A 21261-nucleotide genomic window follows, 5' to 3' on the forward strand; every position below is an offset into this window, starting at 1 on the left:
GCCTAATCTAGTAATGCTATGCTGTCTTGAGTTTATTCTCTTTAAAATGCATGATTTAACAAGATAGTTATAATGGCTGTTGGTAAATGGTTTTGGTTGTCTTGATGTACTTTCCCTATTAAATTTAATCTAAATAGCCAGAATGTATTTAATTAGACCTTAAACAGGCTCACACCGACCCCCCCATCCACCCCCAAGCTGGAAGGGGTCGCTTCGCTTACCCGTAACTCAAAGGGGCCCCGCCAATCTGAATAGCCTAGGGCCCGGAGACTTCTTAATCCGGCCCTGCCTGAAGGAGTCAAAGTCTAGGGTTTTAAGGGTGGGATTTGGTGGGTGGGTATCCGGTATGGGGAAGCCTGGAGCTTTAATATGACAGGGATGTGATCCGAGCCGACATTTCTGCCAGGGGAGACTGCAGTGGAATAGGTAAGATAAGATAAGATAAGATTTCGTTCGGATTTTTAACCCCGGAGGGTTAGCCACCCAGGATAACCCAAGAAAGTCAGTGCGTCATCGAGGACTATCTAACTTATTTCCATTGGGGTCCTTCATCTTGTCCCCCAGGATGCGACCCACACCAGTCGACTAACCCCCAGGTACCTATTTGCTGCTAGGTGAACAGGACAACAGATGTAAGGAAACGTGTCGAAATGTTTCCACCCGCCAGGAATCGAACCCGGGCCCTCCGTGTGTGAAGCGGGAGCTTTAGCCACCAGGCCACCGGGTCGCAGTCTCTGTTGGTAAGGACACGTCGGGTGTCCCTAGGTGGGGGCCCACATATGATTTGAAAGCTGCTTTCCCTTATGATCACCTAATGGTTGGGCGGCGCCGCATTTGAAGAGAGCGGGGTGATGGGCATTAAAATCTCCTGTTAGGATTGTTGGGACATTTCTATAGAGTATCCGGTGAAGGGGGATGGACTCTACGTACGGCTGTCTAGGGGAGGGGATATCCAGTTCCCACCAATAGTCGCTCATATGAGGTCGTTAGTTTAGTTTAATATGTTTATTATGCACCCCATACCCATCCTGTGGGCGGTAGTCAAAAGGTTACAGAGGTACATAATTGGTCCAGGGACTGGACTCCAAAGTTTTGATAGCTGAGCAAGTTACAGAGGTAATGAATTCACAATTTACAAAGGTAATGAACTCACAATTTACAAAAGTAATGAACTCCAGGTAAGTCTAGTCACAATCATGACAAGTTACAAAGGTATTTACAGATTACAGAGGTACGTAATGGGTCCAGGGACTGGGCTCCCAAAGTTGTGATGGCTGAACTAGGTACAAGGTAATGAACTCACAAGTTACAAAGGTAATGAATCCTGTAAGAATGATTACTTACGTTTATACATGGCTACAATCATGAACAAATTATAGTGTAATGAGCAATTCACACTTCCACACCCGGTCACAACTGTAGTGAGTTATTGGTGCAAATATTGATTGTTGAGACACACACACACACACACACACACACACATACAAATTCATACACACACACACACACACACACACACACACACACACACACACACACATAAACACTCACACACACACACACACACACACACACACACATACACAAACTCATACACACACACACACACTCATACACACACACACACACTCATACACACACACACACTCATATACACTCATACACATACACACGCACACACACACACACACACACACACACACACACACACACACACACACACACACACACACACACACACACACACACACACACACACACACACACACACACACACACACACACACACGGGAACAGTCTATAGTTTTAAGGCGAGGTATGATAGAGCTCATGGAGCAGGGAGATGATAGAACTGATAAATTGGCTAAGCTGTATGCTTTCAAAGAGGGAGTAGATTACAATCTTGGCTTGTCAGGTAGTAGTTTGAGAACAATAATACGAAAAGAACTTCAACTGAATTTTATGGACTTAATTAAGGCTCAGGGAGATTGACACCAGTGAGTCCATCTATCATCATTCTATCATGCAGGAGGAGCCACATGTCTATGGTGCATCCAACAAAATATGAGGTCGTCAGCTCTATAGCTAAGATGCTGTCTTCGTCAACATGGATGTTACATAGTGCGTATCCTTGTATCACTAGAATAGCAACCCCGCTGTGGGGTCCTCTAGATTTCTCAAGTGTTGAGTAACCACGTAGCTTAATATGTTGGTCTGCTCTGGCAGCTGTCTTATTCAAGAGGATAATGTCCGGGTTGTGACTGCAGAGTTGAACTTCGAGGAGGTAGCGGTTGTTGAAGAAGTGACGGATGTTGAGTAGTAAGACTGTGATCCCCATTATTTTGTATGTTTAGCGTTGTTGCTGCATGCAGGCAGTTGGTGTCTGAGATTATAACTGCAAGGTGTGTACTTGCTCTCCCTACTTGACTCATCAAAGGAGGGGGGCTGTAGTCTTGAGTACTTTTCTGAGTCCAAGATGTTTGCTCCTTTGCAGTGCTGCTGGTGTTGACGTTCATTGGCATCAGTCTCTCCTGACAGCAGAGACGCGTCAGACGCCTCGTTCACTTTGTGCACTAGCTCTCTGTGCAAGTCCGCATCAGCAGGCACCTCTATGACTCTGTCGACTGGAGACAGTGGGGCAATTCGATTCGATTCTTATGACCAGAGTCTTTGGTAAGATGGGTAGGGAAGAAGGATGGAAATATTGGAAAAGGGTGGGAAGGGGGAGTGAGGTAGGATATAAAAGGGTGGGATGGGGGAGTGAGGTAGGATATAAAAGGGTGGGATGGGGGAGTGAGGTAGGATATAAAAGGGTGGGAGGGGGAGTGAGGTAGGATATAAAAGGTAAGTGGCCCAACCACTTTGGTGCAATTTAAAAAGTGTATGTGTAATAATAGAATATTCTTGAAGGGGTATAATACTAACCCATCAGTCACATAGATATAACAGATATATAAGTACATGACTGAATTATTGCTTGTAGATATACAAGTTGCGATTTTTTTTTTTTTTTGCGATTGCATAACGAACAAGACAAGACAAGGCGGTAATCTGGACAGTACGTAAAGAATTACTTGACACGTTAACTTCTTTCAAGGTGGTGTCCCGCCATAATAAATGTAGCATATTTATAACAGTAGATGTAGAAGTAGAAATGTTATACAAGATATCTCCCTAATTGGGGGCGATAATTTTCTTAGTATACACTGGGAGCGCTTGAGGTTCCTAAACCTGTATTCCCTGGAACGCAGGAGGGAGAGATACATGATTATGTACACCTGGAAAATCCTAGAGGGACTAGTACCGAACTTGCACACGAAAATCACTCACTACGAAAGCAAAAGACTTGGCAGACGATGCACCATCCCCCCAATGAAAAGCAGGGGTGTCACTAGCACGTTAAGAGACCATACAATAAGTGTCAGGGGCCCGAGACTGTTCAACTGCCTCCCAGCATACATAAGGGGGATTACCAACAGACCCCTGGCAGTCTTCAAGCTGGCACTGGACAAGCACCTAAAGTCAGTTCCTGATCAGCCGGGCTGTGGCTCGTACGTTGGTTTGCGTGCAGCCAGCACGCCAGGAGGCCTGGTCACAGACCGGGCCGCGGGGGCGTTGACCCCCGGAACTCTCTCCAGGTAAACTGTACATTTATAATGATCATGTTGTACATACAAACATTATAGAAGTTTAACTCTGCTGTCAATTTAGAAAAAAATTGCTGTAATTAAAGTTTATTTACTTTTTTATTTGAATGCTGACACTCAAGGGTAAAGTTGATATTGTCAGTACACCATCAAGTATCTGGGCTATAATGTACTGTCTTCATAAGTGGGGCTGTTTAATATACTGTATATACATTGTATATATAAAAAAGTGGAACTAGGTGTGCACGCGGAGGAGTGAGCACGCGCGGTGGTGGTGCGGTGAGTGTGAGAGGCTGGCGGGCGGCAGTCAGCACGTGGCCGTCAACCTGCACGTGTGTTCTGTTGCTGCTCTTCCACACACCCAGGTGACTTAACTCTCACTAATCCTCCAATCATAGTCCTGGGTGTCCAGCATCGAGACATAAGGATGTGGCACGAACTAATATCATGTTACTAGCAATAAATGACGTATGTGAGTGCAGTGAAGGTTGTATTATGGTGATGAGAAGTGTGAGGAGACGACCTGCGCGGTAGAGCTGTAGTGACGCCCGTTGCCGCCGCCCACCTTCCTGGCGGCTATTTTACCTCTGTAATCTGTGTGTCGGGACTTCCCGAGTGATGCTGCACTCTGCCTGCCTAGTGTGTGGCCCTGGTAGTGTGAACCTCGCCTCTACCCTCCCCCATGCACCACCTGCTTCCTATGATGGCTCAGCGGGACGGCATGTTTATTATTATTTCTTTTTTTTGCTGATTAAGATTGGCTAGAATATATAATGTACTTTTGTGTGTACAGATGTAACAATGGTTAGCTTACATGTGTGTGAAGAAGTGTGTGGGTCAACTTGCAGGCAGACACTAGCAGCACAAGTGGCTCCAATCCTACCTAGATTCAACAATTATAAACTTCATACTCTTAAAGAAATATTACTTATGTTTAATTATTCATGGATGCGTCCTGAAAAGTTCCACACCCTCCATGCTACTAGGAAGTTTGTGTAATTAATATTAATGCAAATACGGAGAAAACCTATTAAATGCGGATTGCATCAGTTACACGTAAGTTGAAAGAAGAGAGAGTGACGTGTATTGATCACCTGAAGTGTTGATGTCTCATCACATCATCCATGTTATACCTAATTTAATGCTTTACCTATCAGATTTACAGGTACTTCATTCTTGTCTTAGTCTCTTGTAATATCATTCATCTAAATTTTATGGCCACATTAATGCGTTTTTCTCCGTATTCTAACTGTGTCCGAGTCTAGACGATGAAGGTCCATTCAAATTACCCCCGAAGGTTTAGTAAGCCAGACTAACCCAGTAAAGCCATTCAATGTGAAGTTTCTTTGAGTCATTTGTTCACACGAATGCTTATACATTCGGTATATGCCTTAGTTTATATATTCAGCATGCCTTAGTTTATATATTCAGCATGCCTTAGTTTATATATTCAGCATGCCTTAAGTTTATATATTCAGCATGCCTTAGTTTATATATTCAGCATGCCTTAGTTTATATATTCAGCATGCCTTAGTTTATATATTCAGCATGCCTTAGTTTATATATTCAGCATGCCTTAGTTTATATATTCAGCATGTTTTAGTTTATATATTCAGCATGTTTTAGTTTATATATTCAGCATGCTTTAGTTTATATATTCAGCATGCTTTAGTTTATATATTCAGCATGCCTTAGTTTATATATTCAGTATGCCTTAGTTTATATATTCAGTATGCCTTAGTTTATACATTCAGCATGCCTTGGTTTATGTACTTGGTATGTCTTCATTATTGCCGGTACATGATTTATCGTTCAGATATACTATTAACATATGTTAAACTATTTGCAGTTATTGCACCAAGGTGTGCTTACCGAGGCCAGGAAACTACTACTGGCCCCTCACATCTTATTCAGTTCACTAGCAACACTGGTTCCTGGCCTCTTGGACTCGAGTTTATATATACTTGTGAAATTGTGCATGGCGTTTTCTTTTATCACCACCTCGCCCACCTTTGATGATATACAATTCTCAAATTGCCGCTCAGCTGTACTTATCCTAGTTATGTCGATCTCCATTCTCTGCTGTCCTTGCTCATCACTTTTCCCTGTTCTTTACTATGACGTTTTCTGTTCTTGTTTAATGATGGGCTTTCTGTAGCCTCTTACTATTTTCTGATTGGTGCTTTTGCTTTGTGGACGAGCATAGTCTTAGTTCCTCTATTCTTACTTCGGTTTCTTTTCCCAGGAACTGGGAACATGCCAGAATATCTTGTGATAAGGAACAAAATAGTGTTGTCACAAGTGATAGGGAATTATAGGTTGGATAACAAGAATGTAACTGAAGTGTCAAACCAATTATACTTTTTCATGCATGTTTACTTGGTAAATATGGCTGTACACTAAGTCCTTTATAAGGCAGGCGAAATTACATATCAAGTGAGTGTACAGAAACTTTAACTGATATCGATTTAATTCAACACTTAAACTAGAGGGAATACCGAAAATGCCATAAATTGTACTTCGTCCCTGGACCCCTTGTACCTCTAATCTGTTGATTACCATCCGCTGAATAGGTATAGGTTTTGTAATAAAGCTACCAAATTATGAAAATAGGAACGCATATAAAGAAGCTTTATCGTAATTTATATTAGAAAATACTGGAGAGACTTGCAGATTTGCACAAATATGTAACCCCTTGCATGATCAGGAAATTGGTAGATGCTGCAAAACACTGCCACCCAAATAAGAGGAAATTCACAAAGGCTTTTAAACTCCCTCCATTAATATATAAAGGAAATTACAAATAGGCAGTTATTTTTTCAAGGGGGAATTTAAATTCCAACAACAAAAACAAAGCTAGTCTAAACGTCGTGCCTACTCCAGAATGCGTTCCGCTAGCACAAAAAAATAAAAACTGATTAACCAAGCCATCAGACATCAGAGGGAAACCTGGGCACAGCACGAACCATCAAGAGGTCATATTACCTTGTGTTACCTGGTTGTTTCTGCAATATACTGAACTATCATATGCTCAGGTTTTTCCAGGTCTTCGAAATTCCACTAGCTCCTGATCTTCATCCCCCAAGGGCAGTGCCTTGATGCCAGTGAGGAATGCTTGATCCAAGGAACTGGACATCTTCCTTGGGTCAAACCTGAATGCCTTCCATACCTCAGGCGCTATATGACCCCTTCGAGTTTAGCGCTTTCCCTTCAATGTAATAATCTTGATCATTAGTGCCACTTTTGTTTACTCTTTTCTTCAACCTGTTTAACAAGGCTGATGATGTTTAACAAGGCTGATGCATTGCTTATTATTCCTGAGAGCAACCTGATAGGCAGTTGCTTTTCTACCACAGGGCGTACGTGTGTGCATATGTTTAAGCATGCACCAAGTTTTACTACATAGGTCTAGATATAGCTTTTAACCCCGACTCGAACTTTGCTTGACCAACAGGTATTACATAAGTTGCAGAATCGTCACGTCTGCACAAGTGGAAAGATACAACTGTGGCCAAAATGTGTATTGCCACAATCATGCTTATGCCTCATATTTACAAGCAGAGTATAAGTGTTTTTTTTTTTTTATCCTAGGTGATTTACACTGATAACTCGTTAGGGGATTTATACCTTGGGCTGTTGTACCTAGTCTTTAAAGTGTGAATGGAATTGGTCTACACGGGGGCGTTGACCCCCGAAACCCTCTCCAGGTAAACTTTCTCAACTGTGCATAAGAGGTATTAAATGCCGACAGGTTGTAAAACGGACACAGACATGATGAACACTTTTAGAGATCAAGGCTTTAAGTCTATAAAGAATATATGGATTGTATAAGAACATAAGAAAGATGGAACACTGCAACAGGCCTACTGACCCATGCGGAGCAGGTCCAGGTCGCCCCCCCCCCCCGGATTAGCCCAATGACCCACCCAGTCTGGTCACCTCCACTGAAGGAAGGAGCATGGCACCAGACCCAGCAGCACAAGCTAGTCAGGTCCAACTCACACCCACCCACACCCACTTGTGTATTTATCTAACCTATTTTTAAAACTACACAACGTTTTAGCCTAAATAACTGTACTCGGGAGTTTGTTCCACTCATCCACAACTCTATTACCAAACCAGTGCTTTCCTATGGCCTTCCTGAATCTGAATTTTTCCAACTGCGAGTCCTGTCTTGGCTGGAAATTTTCAGCACGCTATTTACATCCCCTTTATTTATTCCTGTTTTCCATTTATACACCTCAGTCATATCCCCCCTAATTCTATGCCTTTCGAGAGTGCAAATTCAGGGCCCTCACTCTATCTTCATAGGGAAGATTTCTGATACAGGGATCATCTTTGTCATCCTCCTCTGTACATTTTCCAGAGCATTTATATCCATTCTGTAATACGGTGACCAGAACTGAGCAGCATAGTCTAAATGGGGCCTAACCAAGGATATATAGAGTTGAACAACCTGAGGACTTCTATTATTTATACTTCTAGATATGAAGCCAAGAATTCTGTTGTCTTGGTTTTAGATTACTGCTAACCAGAACTCCTAAATCCTTTTCGCAATCAGTATTATTAAGATCTACATTATTTAGTTTATATGTGGCATGGTTATTTTCCTGTCCAACATTTAGAACTTTGCATTTGTCAATATTAAACTGCATCTGCCACTTCTCCGACCATTGCATCAGTCTATTCAAATCATTCTGGAGTGCTCTAGTGTTCTAATTAGAATGAATTGGATGGCCTATTTTGGTGTCATCAGCAAATTTGCTTATGTCGCTATTTATTCCCTCATCTATGTCGTTTATGTAAATTGTGAACGACAGCGGGCCCAACACTGACCCCTGAGGAACACCGCTTGTGACGTGCCCCCATTCTGATTTCTCCCCATTTATGCAAACTCTCTGCTGCCTATTTGCCAGCCATGCCTCTACCCAGGAAAAAATTTCTCCTATTCCGTGTGCCTTAAGTTTCCTCAATAGCCTCGGGTGTGGAACTCTATTGAAAGCCTTACTGAAGTTCATATACACAATATCATATTCATTACCATGATCTACCTCGTCAAACACCTTAGTGAAAAAAGTTCGTAAATTCGTAAGACAGGAACGCCCCTTTGTAAAATCGTGTTGAGATTCATTAATTAATCTGCGCCTATCAAGATGGCTACGAATTGCTTCGGCAATTATTGATACCATAAATTTTCCCACTATGGAGGTAAGGCTTATTGGTCTATAGTTCGAAGCCAAGGACCTGTCACCTGCCTTGTAAATGGGTATTACATTTGCCATTTTCCACTTATCAGGTACTATGCCAGTTTGTAGTGATATGTTAAAAAGATTAGCCAAAGGTATGCTAAGTTCCTCTTTTTTTTTATATTTTATTTAAAAATTACATTGCAATACATTAAATAAATAAAAGAACCCTATTATCGGTTCCGCCACAGAACATAAATTTTCATTTCCTAAATACGCACTGCAGGTTCCTCTTTGTGCTGACACAAAATATCCCTCATCCCCTATGCTTTTTATCCCTTACTCCTATGCTAAATACAATATTGTATGTTTCATCAATCAAAATATATTACAATTAGCATGAACATTTCTGTTCTACTTATCACCCGACTAAGAGGTGAACATTGTCATTACACAGAATTCCATTAAAATTTACTTAAGATTTAATACAAATATTGTCAAGTCTCGCAACTCCTTCCCGTCTTCTAGATACAGTGTACACAAATTCAATTGCATGTCGTTATGATCCCATCAAATTACTTACACCCCCCCTTTTCCCCATTGCAAAATTAAATGCCACTTACACTAGACGTCACGTCTGACTATTGTTCACTTAACTTGTAAAATGATTAACATAATTAATTACTTATGACAAAAAATAGATAGGAACATTACTTGACAATAATGAAGAATGCCAACTAAAAATGGTAACTGTACACTAGATAATGAAACTCACGCACAAAAAAACATATTCCCATATTTATGTTTTAACATGTTCATCAAGATATTGATGTATAGTAACCAGTATTCGGAACATTATCAGACCTACTCTTTGACACACTGAAAAAGATAAAATAACATTATCGCTCTTAATTATACATGTGCAGAGCAGTACTACCTCCATCATTAAAAATCCATCCAGGCACAAAACACTTTAGAAAGCCACCCCCTGCCATCCCCTGACCCCATACTGTCTATATTATAAACACAAACTTACGTTCCCTTACATGCTCAAGCTTATACCTGAAGTCTCAAGTCATAAACCCCTGTCTCTTAATAACAGGTCACCAGGTCATCCCCCCTACAACCCCCCTCCTGCCTAACGACAGCACACCCATATACTCCACTTCCACACGCTTTTATTCACATTCCATCCTCCACTAAACTCAAAACAGAACAAAAGTGACAGACTCGGGGAATACACCCATTCCAGCTCTACCCTGCACCCAACCCTAACATAACACCTACCATCAGATTACGATAACCCACTGGGAAATTATTTACCCACACCTTCCCATATAGTAGCCTATTCCTGCAAATCGTACGATACACACTTGCTGCAGGTGCCCTCACCCTACAATCACCCCCCCACCTCCTGCATACCCCAAGAAACATACAAAAAATCTGCCACCACGTACATCACAGCCCACCGAATGTCCTTGGAAACCCCACCCACATCAAAGTGCAACGCCCTCAAGGTCGAGATGTTACTCCCCCCCCCCCCCCCCGCCACTATACCTAGGATCCTCGCTAACCATGTCCTTACAACCCCCAAGTTTTCACAAAAATGCACAGCATGAAAAGCTGTCTCCTCCTCCCCACAATGCTGACAATTCCCCGCACCTACATAACCCATTCTATATAGCACGCCTCTTCAAGGGGGGCTCCTTGGCGTGGTGAAGAGGCTCTTGGTCTGAGGAATTAGACCTGTCGGTCTTCTTCCTCAGACCAAACCTAATTACCCCCCAATCTCCCCTCCCCTATCCCAGCCTCCCCATCCTCCCCTTTTTCCTTTCCTCCTCCTCCTCCCCACCCCTCCCTTTTGCCCTTCCTCTTTTCGGCCTTTGGGATTTCTCCCACAGGCGCGCTAGTTCCTAGGTAGGGGAAAGGATACCGGGGTCCATCCCATTCCGTTGAGGTTCTTGGCGGTGGTGTAGTTTGCCGTGGAATCTGGATCGCCTGGGGATGTCCCGATCCCTCTCCGGTATCCCGGAGTAGCTTTGGGTGTCTTTCGGGCGACGGGTGTATCTCTGGAAGCCACCTTTCGGATTCCGGGGGTGGTGGCCGAAGGAGGTATGCTTTGTGGCTGATATCCGGCCGCCCTCTCTTTTGTCCACCGAGGTAGCTCGGCAGATGTGAGGTTGCTATCCCGGATTGTTAGTTTACTAGCATGATGGGTAGGGTATGGCATGGGTTCCATGCTGCATCTGCGCTACTTGCGGTGCTGAGGTCCTCTTGGGCGCGGAGGGAGATTTCTGGCCCTTTCATTCCTCCTAGGAACTATCCCTCCCCGGTCCCCCCTTTTTTTATTCTTTTTTTTATTTTTATTTTCTTCTTTCTTTTTTTTCTTAAAAACAAAAAGAAAGAAGTAACCTAACCATGGCAGCCCTAGTCCATGAACCTCCTACCCCCGGGCCCCTTCTTGATACCGCACCCCGTTCTGACCCCGCCTCGTCTTTGGACCACTCTTCAGATACTCCTCATGCCTCTGTACCTCTTGCCGGTGCTGTTTCCTCACCCGCTTCAGGTACTGAGGCCTCGACTGACTCCTTCGATTTATCGGACCTTCGCTCTCCTCTGACTATGCTTCCGGCCTCTCCCTCTACGGTGCGGCAATTTTCAAATCGCCGACCCGTTCCACGTCGGACCAACTCTGGTACCACGCCTAAACGCCAATGACAATTACCTGCTGATGATACTTCTCCACCTTCTCGTTCTTCTCAGAAACGATCGGCACGTCCTTCACTACCTTTCCACGCTCATTTTCAGACTGAACAATGGACTAAATTCTTCACTTTACGACCGACTTCCTCTACTGCCTATCTTTCTGACCACAGTATTGGCAAGGCACTCCTATGCCATGTTGGTAAAGATATTTCTTTTTATGCTCTTAAGAGCGGTACGCGCATCATCACCGTACAGAATGCTACCCAGGCTCATGAGCTCTCTCGTCTTTCCCATATTGATACTGTTCCTGTCACTCTTGAAAAACATCATTCCCTCAATTCTTGTAGTGGTACCGTCATTATGCCCCATACCATAGTTCAACAAAATTTCCAAACATGTGGCACTGACATTCTTGAACAGCCGGAACTCCAAGATCTCCCAATCCTCAAGGTAGACACTTACATTCTTCCTGCCCGCGGGCGGAGACGATACCCTAGCAATGTGGCTCGTTTAACTTTTGACAGCCGAGAACTCCCATCCTCAGTTTATATAGCAGGACATCGGTTACAAGTCCGAAAGGTGATCCCTACACCACAACAGTGTAGAAATTGCTGGCGATTTGGCCATCCAGCGAAATATTGCAGATCTATCGCCGAATGCCCAGTCTGTGGTGCCGATGACCATTCTCATACGTCTTGCAATCGATCTCCCTCTTGCCTTAACTGTCATGAGGCTCACCCTTCGTACTCTCGCCGTTGTCAAGTCTATTTAAACGAGCGGGAAATCCGTTACCTCAAAGAGACAGAAGGTCTCCCTTATGCCATGGCAGTTTCTCATCTCCACCTCCAAGGGAGACTCCCACGTGTTTCTTATTCCCGTGTTTCAAAACGTCCCCCCACTTCTGGTATCCCATCTTCTACACCCACCTCTGTGGTTACCTCAACCATAGTCACTCCTGTATCTAATCCTTTTGCTGTCCTCGGCTCAGACGTCCCTACTTCAACGCCTCAGTCTGATCTCGCTTCTTCGTGTTCTCTCTCACAAGCCTCGGTAACGACGAGATCTCGTATGACACCTCCTCCCAATCGTCCCTCTACTTCTCAAAAGTCAAAAAAAGGTCCATTAACACCTCCTACCCATCTTCCACCTCCTCATTTTACCCTCCCTGTCTCTGTCCCTGGTTCTCCCCCTCTCAATGGCTCTGTTACAAGTGTAGAGGTTCACCCTCCTCCTCGTACTGTACCTTCCTCCCCTGTTCCCTCCCAGGTTTCTGCCTCTTCTGTCCCCTTCCACACTTCTCCAGTTCCCTCCACCCTTTCGCCCCCCCCCTACCTTGGTACAGTCCAATACAGTTCCAATCTTTACTCATCCTCCCCCTACCATTTCCAATATTGTTTCCCATACGACGTCTCTGAATTCCAAAACACTTGAAGCAATCTCTGAATATATTGCAGAGACCAAACCATCAATGGACACTGATCCACCCTCTGTTCCTTCTCTCTCCTCTCCTCCATCTGTGCAACTCCTTTCTTCACAGCGCACCGTTCCTTCGCTGCTTGAACGTTTTCCACTGCCTCCGCATGTGGACTTTTCTAACCCCTCTAGTCCGTAGGAACCCTTACCTGCGGATTTCAAATATCTTTATCATTGCCAATCGTGGCCTATTTACAGTGGAATATACACGGCCTCAGGGGTAATCGGAGTGAGCTTCAGATGTTACTCTCCCAGTTTGCCCCTGTTGGTGTTTGCTTACAGGAACCAAAATTACACTCTGCTGTTATCTCTCCCATCTCAGGCTATAATTTATTGTATTCTTCAGATCCTTTTCCTGATGGGACCTTTAATGAAAGTGCCCTTCTTCTACGCACTGATATTCCGTACCATCAGCTATTTGTTCATACTTCGCTGCATTACACAGCAGCCCGTATCCACTTGCATAGGTGGTATACGCTTTGTTCTTTATATCTCTCTCCTTCTCAGGCATTATCTATTCCGAATATTGCCTTTCTTGTTTCGTCATTACCGCCACCGATTCTGTTACTTGGTGATTTTAATGCCCACCATTTCCTCTGGGGGGGTCTCACTGTGATTCCCGTGGAATTCAGTTAGAGGCTTTTCTTGCCACCCACCCCCTCCATGTTTTAAATACAGGTACTCACACCCATTTTGATCCTCGGACTCATACTCTCTCTCGCATCAATCTCTCAGTCTGCTTTTCCTCCACCGCATTAGACTTCACTTGGTCTGTTCTCCCGGACTTACATGACAGCGATCATTTCCCAATCATTCTTGCTTCCCCTTCATATTCACCACCTCTTCGCATCCCACGCTGGCAATTTGATCGGGCAAATTGGAACCTTTACTCACACCTAACTGTTTTTAGAGAGGTTCCTTCTTCGTCCTCCATCGATGAGCTTTTACACCTCTTCTCGTCCTCCGTTTTAACTGCAGCTTCTCATTCTATACCCCAAACTTCGGGCAGGCATTCTCAGAAATGCGTGCCTTGGTGGTCTCCTGCTTGTGCTCGTGCAGTACGTTTGAAACGTGCTGCATGAGGCAGGTACCGGTACAATAGAACCAGAGAGAGACTCCTTGATTTTAAACAGAAGCGTGCGATCGCTCGCCGTGTCATCCGTGACGCTAAACGCACTTGCTGGCGAGATTGTCTCCACCATCACCTCTGCTTCCTCTATGAGTGCAGTCTGGAAAAAAGTACGAAAACTGAGTGGTAAATATTCTCCTGACCCGGCTCCTGTTCTGCGGGTTGCCGGTGTTGATATAGCAAACCCACTAGATGTTGCCAATGAAATTGGCAATCATCTGGTCCGTATTTCTCAGGGACTCCATCTATGCCCCTCATTTCTTTCCTCAAAGTCTGCCAGAGAGTTAGCACCCTTGGACTTTTCTTCTCTCAGAGAAGAACAGTATAATGTGCCTTTTACACTTCAAGAACTGGAGGCAACACTCTCAGCTTGCCGATCATTGGCAGCTGGGCCCGACGACATTCATATTCGTATGCTACAACATTTACATCAGTCAGCCCTTGCAGTCCTATTACGCCTTTACAATCTTATTTGGTCATAAGGAGTTCTTCCACAGCTGTGGAAATCCGCCATTGTTCTCCCTTTCCGCAAACCAGGCACTACGGGACATGAAACCTCCCACTATCGTCCCATTGCTCTTACCAGTGCAGTTTGCAAAGTAATGGAACGCCTAGTAAATAGACGTTTAGTGTGGTATTTAGAGACACATAACAGTCTCTCCACTCGTCAATATGGCTTTCGTAAGGGACGTTCTACCATAGACCCCTTACTACGCTTGGATACGTATGTTCATAATGCCTTTGCGAATAACCACTCAGTTATTGCCATATTTTTTGACCTTGAGAAGGCATGTGACACAACTTGGAGGTATAATATTTTAGCCCAAGCCCACTCCTTAGGCCTTCGAGGCAATCTACCATCCTTCCTTAAGAACTTTTTAACTGACAGGCATTTCCGTGTTCGGGTTAATAATGTGCTCTCCCCGGACTTTATCCAAGCTGAAGGTGTCCCCCAGGGATGTGTTCTGAGCACAACACTTTTTCTCCTTGCTATTAATGATTTGGCCTCTAGTCTTCCATCAAATATTTGGTCATCACTCTATGTTGATGACTTTGCTATTGCCTGTGCAGGCGCTGACTGTCACCTCATTACAGTTTCTCTCCAACATGCAGTCGACCGTGTTTCCAATTGGGCCACCACACGTGGGTTTAAATTTTCCAGCACTAAAACCCACCAAATTACTTTCACTAGACGCTCTGTCATCTCCGATCATCCTTTGTACCTCTATGGCTCCCGTATCCCTGAACGTGATAGTCAAGTTTCTGGGCCTCCTCTTTGATCGTAGGTTATCCTGGAAACCTCACATTACCTCTCTGAAGGCAACTTGTCACAGCCGGCTGAACCTTCTTAAAACCCTTGCTCATCTTTCATGGGGAGCTGATCGTCGAACCCTCCTCCGCCTACATTCCACCCTTATTTTATTGAAACTTGATTATGGTGACCAGATCTATTCAGCAGCATCTCCTGCTACTCTCTCTAGCCTTAACCCCATTCATCACCAAGGATTATGTTTATGCCTTGGTGCTTTTCGCTCTTCCCCTGTCGAGAGTCCCTATACAGAAGCGAACGTTCCATCCTTATCCGATCGCCGTGATGTCCATTGCCTGCGCTACTATGTACGCTCTCATGATCTCCGCAATCCTTCCATTTATAGAATGGTCACTGATATTAGTAGACATTCTTTATTTGTTCGCCGCCCCTGTTTACTCCGTCTTTTCTCTCTTCGCCTTCATTCGCTCTTGTCTTCTCTTCAACTACCACCTTTCTATGTACATGTAGCATCTCACTTTTCCCTACCTCCCTGGGAAGTTCCAGCTGTTCGAGTCTGTTTTCTCCCTCCCTTGCTTGAAAGCCCAACTGTCTACGGTCGCTTCCCGCTCTCTTTTTCTTGACCACTTTCACTCTCATTCTCATGCCATTGCCGTGTACACAGATGGCTCTAAGTCTTCTGACGGCGTAGGATTCGCAGCAGTGTTTCCAGACAGCATCGTACAAGGGCATTTACTATCTTCGGCTAGTATTTTTACTTCTGAATTGTATGCCATCCTTACAGCACTTATCCGTATTGCATCTATGCCTGTGTCATCATTTGTGGTTGTCTCAGACTCCCTTAGTGCTTTACAGACTATACAAAAATTTGATACACCTCACCCCTTAGTCCTCCGTATCCAACTTTGGCTACGCCGCATCTTTACCAAGCATAAAGATATTGTTTTTTGTTGGGTCCCTGGTCATGTTGACGTACAGGGCAATGAACAGGCAGACACTGCTGCGCGGTCAGCAGTACATGACCTACCAGTTTCTTATAGAGGTATTCCATTTACAGACTATTTTGCTGCAATATCTTCCCACCTTCACACCCGTTGGCAACAACGTTGGTCTACTATGCTCGGCAACAAACTTCAATCTATTAAACCGAGTATAGGTTACTGGCTGTCTTCTTATCACCAGTGTCGAGGTTGGGAGACTACTCTCTCCCGTCTTCGCATTGGCCATACTCGTCTTACTCATGGATATCTCATGGAGAGGCATCCTGCTCCTCTCTGTGAGAATTGCCAAGCTCCATTATCAGTCAGCCACATTCTGTTGGACTGCCCACTTTATCAACGAGCACACAGAATTTACCTCTGTCGTCGTCTTCGCTCCGCTACTCTCTCTTTACCTTCCCTTCTCGCTGATGGACCCACCTTTCATCCGGACTCTCTCATTGACTTTTTGACAACAACTGACTTACTTCACAAATTCTGATACCTTCAGCCCTTTCTACTTCAATCTCTTGCTACCCTCTACCCCCATAATATCCCCTGCCCCGCTGTTTTCTGTAACCTGCTGATCATCCCTCCTCCCTTCTGCCATCCAATACCCTTGCTTCCTTCCCTACCCTGCAGCGCTGTATAGCCCTTGTGGCTTAGCGCTTCTTTTTGATTATAATAATAATAATAATATATAACACAGACCTTGAAGCTAGAATTCCCAGAAAAAAAAAACCTATATACCAATTCACGAACCCTCGGCTTTAATCTTTCGAAAGTCTTCCCAAATGCCCCTCCAATCATACATCTGGTATGTATCTAGTCCCTGTATCACCTCTCCCTGCCTACCTGTCCTCCCAAGCCTACTAACCTTTACCTTCCTTGCATTCTGGATTGTCAATAAATTATGCATCATATCTTCACACATCAATAACTCCTTCCCCTTCCACCATTTCCTCACATCCTCCATGACCTCTCCCACCCTTATACCCCTCTCCCCTCCTGCCCTTAGGTACCTCTGCTTCACATATACTGCCTTAACACGTGTGTCCAAAGGTATGAGACCCAGCCCACCCAGTCGCACGTCCGTCATCACCACCTCCTTCCGAAGCCACGGCCTCCCATAACCCCACAAATACCTCAAAACCCCCCTCTCCAGTTCCTGAATATCACACGCCCTCAGGGGATATACTTCTGCCACTCCCCACACTTTACTATACACCAGTGTATTTACCACCATCACCCTCTGCTGCAATGTTATATCCCCGGCCCTCCACCCTCGCATCCTACCCATCACTCTACTCACAACATCCCTTGAATTTACCCTCTGTGCCTCCCCAGCCTCTGCCATGTACACCACCCCGCATATCTTAAGTCTATCCACAACGTTCCACCCATACAACTCCCCCAACCCCCCCACCCACCCACATACCTACTTCCATTAACTTAGACTTTGCTCCATTGACCCTCATCCCAGTCGCCCCACCAAAAATCTCTTATACGTCCCACATTCCCCAAGTCTATTTTCCCTCCCACCAAAATTGTGGTGTCATCTACATACCCCACAATCCCACATCTGCCAGGACCCTTCCCTCCCCGTTCCCACACTCCTTCCTCTATAAGCCTATAAAATGGGTCCTGCATGCATGCAAAAAGGGTTTGTGACAAGGGACAACCCTGTCTCAAACCCTTCCCCATCTGTACCGGCAGCCTTAACTTCCCAAAAGCTCCAAAGGCGGGTCATCATCTGACTAAGACCCGCGTCAGGAAACATTTGTCCTGTTTCCTGACGAACCTTACCTAACCTAACTCATTAACTTGTACCCTGACTCTTGCAGGTGTATACAAAGTAGTCACCCACTGCACACACTCATCCCCAAAACCCTGTTTTTGTAGAATACACCATAGCATACGTCTATCAACACAGTCATAAGCCTGCCTCCAGTCGATCCCCAAGATCCCCCCCCCCTGTCTGCCCTCCACGAAATCCCTAATTCTTCCATGCCCCTCACACATACTTCGACCTGGAATCCCATACTGTCCTTTATGTAGAACAAGGTCAATCACCTTCTTCGTGCGATTGCCCAAAACCTTCGCAAATATCTTATAATCAGCGCACATGAGGGATATCGCCCTATAAGCACCCAGGGTCCTCCCCCCTCCTTTATAAACCAAAACAACTACCCCCATGCCCTGCGTTTCCCCCAACACTCCCCCTTCCTTCATACAGTTAAGCAATGAGACCAGACATTCCTTCATACAATCCCAGTGTGCAGTATAGAAATCGTTAGGAATCCCATCGATCCCTGGCGCTTTTCCCCTACTCAAGCTCATTACCGCCTCCCCCACCTCCTCCTCACTGATCCTACCCTCAAGCTCCGCCCTCTCTTCCTCCCCTAAAAATCCCCGAATTCCCTCCCCTATAATCTCTCCCTCCCTCCACCCTCCCCCTGCTTAAAATTCTCCCTGAACCAATGATCAGCATAGTTACTCATTCCATCATTGGTTCTTAGTACCTGCCCCACCCTATAGCCTCCACCCCTTTACACACCTCTAATTCCATAATCGTGGCCGTCTGCTGTCTTTCCCTGAACCTCCGCAAAACACATCCTGATGGTTTATCACCCCATAGTACCTCTTCTAATCCTTCCCTCACATGTATTGCATTGAAACGAGAATTCTGTATATCCTTCAATCTTCCCCTTAAAACTTCAATTTCCCCATGCCTACCACCCCCACCCCCTTCATAGCAATCATTGAGCTGCCCCTCCAGGTATTTCTGTAATCCAAACCTCCACCGTGCCTCATCCCGTCCTCTATGCTGGTAATCCATAATCCGCTGTTTAGCTTGCATCTCCCACCATCCCAAAACATCCTCTTCGATGTTGCGTGCCTCCCAGAATTGTCTCCACCAGTCCCTGAATGTAAACCCCTCCCCCTCCCCCTGAAGTAACCTCACATTCATTTTCCAATAACCTGCATACCGGCGAACCATACCATCCCATGCCACCTCTGCCAACACTGCACGATGGTCCGAAAAACCTACATCAACCGTCAGCACACATTCTACTGTAATCTCACGCGTTATGTATATGCGATCTAATCTGGCAGCATAACCCCTCTGCATAAACATGTGCTCCACTTTCCACCCATCACCCCTGACTACATCATAAACCCCTGCGTCCCTCAAAAAATCCCTCAACACCCGAAGCACACACCCTGCACCCCTCGGCTCCACATCCTTATTTCTAATTACACAATTCCAGTCCCCACCTACTATGGAAACCATGGGTAAACCCCGCAAGTGGAAAAGCAGAACATACCGTATAAAATTCACCTTTATCCGTCTGTTGCTATCTGCCGGCATATATATCCCCAGAAAACACACACTAATCTCACCCCAGAGCCCCTCTACCCTCACTACCCTCCCCTCCCCCCCCCTCTTCCCACGCGAGCACTTGAAATGGGCTGGATTCCCTCACTACCACTACCACCCCACCCTTTACTTTCCCTGAACTACCAGCATACATCCTAAACCCTTTCAACCTCAACTCGCTGCCACACTTAAAATTGTGTTCCTGTATAAAGCACACATCAACATCAAAACACCTCAAAACATTCTCGAACCATACACGTTTAACTTCAGCTCTTAGGCCATTCACATTTATAGTTTAACACTTAAAGATGCAAAAAAGGTGGCTTTCCTCTGTCTCTGTGTCCTGTCTATAACGCTTTTTATTACTCCTGACTTCTCCCGTACACTCTTGCCCTCCTTGATTCCCTCCCTCCCCTGTGCACTACCCTGCTCTTTCTTAGTTACTCCCGCCCACGTCTTCTTGCCAGGTCGCTGAGCTGGAGTAATGACCTCATCATCCGACAGGTCTCCAACTCTCTTCCTAGAAGCCCCCTCAATCTCCATGTCATTATTACCACTCTCCCTGTGCACCTCAGCATCCACCTGCAACAACTGCAGCATGCCAGAACCTGACCCCGTCGACCCCGTGGCCTGTCCATTCAGGTCAACCATCAAAAGTCCCCCGTCTAGAGCAGGGTTCTCCTCTGCTGGCACGTCTAGGAAGGACTTAATCATCTACTGCAGAGGCTCGGATAATTCCTGCAAGTCACCAGCCTCCCCCACTCCCACAGGCTGCTGCTCCACTTCAGGTTCTTCCTGTGGGGGAGCTGCCGAAGCTTCTGGTAGCGTCACACAACGCTCCTCCACACTGTCCACTTCGTCCGCCCAATTTCCTTTACCTGCTGCAACCACCGCAGCAGACGAAGGAGCCACCAACGACTCTGTGGCTACTGGCATTTCCTTTGACCGTGGAGCTGCAGCCTTACCACACCCGGCTGCCATGTGATCAAAAGCACCACACAGTCGACACGTTTTACGTTGTCCCGCATAGGTCACGAATACCTGTGTCCTAAAATCCTCCAGGACAACATACGAGGGGATTGGTCTTCTCAAAGTCATCTTGATACAGTAAGATCCTGCACGAAGCCCTGCGTAGATTCCATTCTTCCAAAGTCACAGCATGTACCTCACCATAGCTTTGAAAAGTCTCTCGAATATCCACGTCATCTGCTTCAAAAGGAACATTCCAAATCCTCACCCAGGTGTAGTATTTGGAGGCATCCTGCAGGCGTACCTCCAGCCCAGATGAAACGGTGATACATCTCTCCTGGTAGTTAGTTACCGTTCTTTCATAAGCTTCCACTGTGCAGAATTTGACAAAAATCCTCGTAGAACCATTCAGAGCAATCCCATATAACTCATCATTGGCAATACAGAAAGTATCCCTGATGATCGTCGGCAGCAAAACAGAAACATTTGTATGGTAAATTGCCCCTTTGACTAAGTCAACAC

General features: G+C 45.2%; 1 protein-coding gene across 6 annotated transcripts in view; it reads left to right on the plus strand.

Moving 5' to 3' along the window:
* Window positions 1-3885: 3885 nt before the first annotated feature.
* kri (uracil phosphoribosyltransferase krishah) overlaps window positions 3886-21261 on the plus strand; it is a 145524-nt gene continuing 128148 nt past the window's right edge. For 3 of the 6 annotated variants that reach the window (XM_070097775.1, XM_070097770.1, XM_070097771.1), the window contains exon 1: window positions 4126-4366. Coding sequence is in view for 3 of the 6 variants with exons in the window: in XM_070097770.1 (XP_069953871.1) it covers window positions 4330-4366 (37 nt within the window). In the remaining 3 variants the exon portion in view is untranslated. The other 3 variants (XM_070097773.1, XM_070097774.1, XM_070097772.1) reach the window with 3 other exon arrangements.

This window comes from Cherax quadricarinatus, chromosome 59 (assembly GCF_038502225.1).
Source record: "Cherax quadricarinatus isolate ZL_2023a chromosome 59, ASM3850222v1, whole genome shotgun sequence".
Taxonomy (NCBI): Eukaryota; Metazoa; Arthropoda; class Malacostraca; order Decapoda; family Parastacidae; genus Cherax; species Cherax quadricarinatus.